The sequence below is a fragment of the Aplysia californica genome, unplaced genomic scaffold (assembly GCF_000002075.1).
Source record: "Aplysia californica isolate F4 #8 unplaced genomic scaffold, AplCal3.0 scaffold00921, whole genome shotgun sequence".
Classification (NCBI taxonomy): Eukaryota; Metazoa; Mollusca; class Gastropoda; order Aplysiida; family Aplysiidae; genus Aplysia; species Aplysia californica.
Genome location: NW_004798191.1, coordinates 271,669 through 274,274, shown reverse-complemented (window position 1 = coordinate 274,274; position 2,606 = coordinate 271,669). Strand labels below are relative to the sequence as shown.

Sequence of the window (2,606 nt, the reverse complement as noted above, 5' to 3'; positions counted from 1 at the left end):
ATATATATAGTCATAAAATATGTGCAGCCTTTATTCATTCACCTGTGTAATAACAAAGGTGACAGGGAATTTTGTTACAATCACAGGGGCATCTTTCATGCTTCTATAGCCTGTAAAATCCTGGCCCGAATTCTTTCTAATATATACCGACTGCCCATTGGCATGATCAGTTCAATTCAGTTTCGGTTTGGTAGGCGGGGCTAGCCAGATGAAGGCTTTCATATAGGCTATTTGTTATTATCCATCCCATGTACGAATATTTTTCATTGTCTTTCCATCCTCCTCATGTATAAGTATTCTCCTTGTCTGTCCATCACCCTCCAGTATATAACTATTTTCAACCCCCGGGGCGGTGCTACTGACTGAAGTGTCTTTAGGCCATTCCCAAAGGGGGGACACTAACCATGTTCTTATGCACAGTAGAATTGTAAAATTGTAAATGGGCTAATTCATCGATGTCATACTCATAACTGTTCCTGAACTGCAACAGGGAACTGCTGCTTTTTCTTTCCTAATCCTAACTATCGTCATTTTATCCTCTATTTCTTTTGTATGTTTGTCACCCTCTTGTGACCTGTTATTTCCGGGGTGCCTTGATAGTCGAAGCAGACTTTGTGCTGTTGAAGCTAGAGAGATGTGCAGAGTAAGCCTGATTCCTCGTAAGGACTTCTCTATTGACTTCCACCCCTTGGCGCTCGTATGACCTTATGCAGTTGTGAGTGCCGAAAAACCTCTACTAAAACTAAAACTAGAATACTTTTTCTTTGTTTTTCCAACCTCCAGTATAAATATTTTTTCTCTGCCCTTCCTCCCCAGATCTACCTCCAGCTCGTCCTCCGAGGCACACAACACGTCGTACACGTCATCAGAGCGCTCGTGCACGCCGCTAGGAGACCCCTACTTCCCCAGACTCCATGGTCAAGGCCAGGGTCACTTAGGTCAAGGTCAGGGTCAAGGTCACCCGGCGTTTGCAGTTTCTCACCCGCACCACCCCCACCCCCACCTCCAGCCGCCCCATGGCATGTCTCGGGGCCGGGTCCCCACCAGGTCGGATCATCGCAGGATGGAACACTTCCCGCCAAGTTACCACCACCCCCACCATCAGCAGCCCTCTCGTCCGACACAGAACGTACCCCACCCCGCCGCTCACAACCGTTTCGGCCCCTACAGAGATAATAACATACTGCAAGATCCTGCGGTAGACGATAATATTTACAATAATACTACTAATACTACTAATAATAACAACGATAGCAATAGCAACAACAACAACAACGGCAGTAATAGTGCTTTGGCACAAGGTCAGGGTGAGCCGTATATGCTAATGAGGCGCTGTCAGTCAGTGGAAGAGGGGCGGGGCCAGACGTCGCTTGCTCAGGGGTTGGGCGGATATAACTCTCAGAGGGGGCGGGCGACCGCTGCACAGACAGCCGGGGGCGGCGGGTTTTATCAGCCCAGCATTGACCCGCTCAAGCCACAGCTCCGGAACTCCCCGAATGGCCACCTCCCAGCCGCTGCCTTCGAGAATGACCTTTACCATCGGGGTCAGGGGTCACAGCCGAAGATTTTACGGCAGATGAGTCAGCCTGGTAGTAGTGGTGGTAGTCATAGCAACGGTAGTAGTAATCACCACCTCAACTGCAATAACGGTAGCAATAACAACAGCAGCAGTAGTAGTGTGGTTGCGGTTGTTGGGGGTGGTGGTGGGGTTAGAAGGGCGGGTGGTCTTGAGTCTGGGTTGACGTCCGGGGTTCGAACCCCGGATCTGGCTGGGTATATGGGCGTGGTGCGGCTGACTGATTCTGGGGGGGGTGGGGATGGTGGTGGAGTGGACAAGGACTTTGCCGAGACGGTCATTTGAGGGGTCATTTTTGAGGATCATCTGGGGGTCATTTGAGGGGTCATTTTTGAGGATCATCTGGGGGTCATTTTTGAGGATCATCTGGGGGTCATTTGAGGGGTCATTTGGTCGCTTTTTAGCACAAGGGGGCTAACCCGAAAAATGCTGTTTTGGGAAAATCGAAGGTAAAGTTTTTGTCCCTTCTTCAGTTTCTTTAAAAGACAAGGAGAGTTTTCTCTTTCATCGAACAAATATACACACAAATGAAGCCAAACTTCTCCTATAGGTAGGACAATGCCCACTTTTGGTGTTGGTCAAGATTTCTGGAAACCACCGAAATCTGGGTTAGCCTGCTTGTCCTTTAAAGCGACCATTTGAGAGGTTGTTTGAGGGGTCATTTGAGGGTGATCTGAGGGATGGTTTGAGGGTTATCTGGGGGTTGTTTGAGGGGTCATTTGAAGGTTATCTGGGGGTTGTTTGAGGGGTAATTTGAAGGTTATCTGGGGGATGGTTTGAGGGTTATCTGGGGGTCTTTTGAGGGGTCATTTGAAGGTTATCTGGGGGTCATTTGAGAGGTATTTGAGGGTGATCTTGGGGTTATGTTAGTGTCACATGGGGACTAGTTGTGAGTCATCTGTTTGTCATATGTGAGTCATATGGGCTATCTATGAGTTACATGAGGATATGTTTGAGACATTTAGGGGCTATCTGAGTGTCATATGGAGGCTACCTGATTGTAGTCTGAGGCCAGTAGTATATATATATA

At 48.3% G+C, this 2,606-nt stretch overlaps 1 protein-coding gene across 1 annotated transcript in view; it reads left to right on the top strand.

Annotated features, from left to right (window-relative positions):
• Window positions 1–2,031, top strand: part of LOC101858673 (nuclear receptor coactivator 6) — a gene marked incomplete at its 5' end in the record, with an annotated part of 9,572 nt that extends 7,541 nt beyond the window's left edge. The window contains 1 exon segment of the mRNA XM_035972949.1: window positions 817–2,031. Within this exon segment, the coding sequence (XP_035828842.1) occupies window positions 817–1,861 (1,045 nt within the window).
• Window positions 2,032–2,606: the final 575 nt, after the last annotated feature.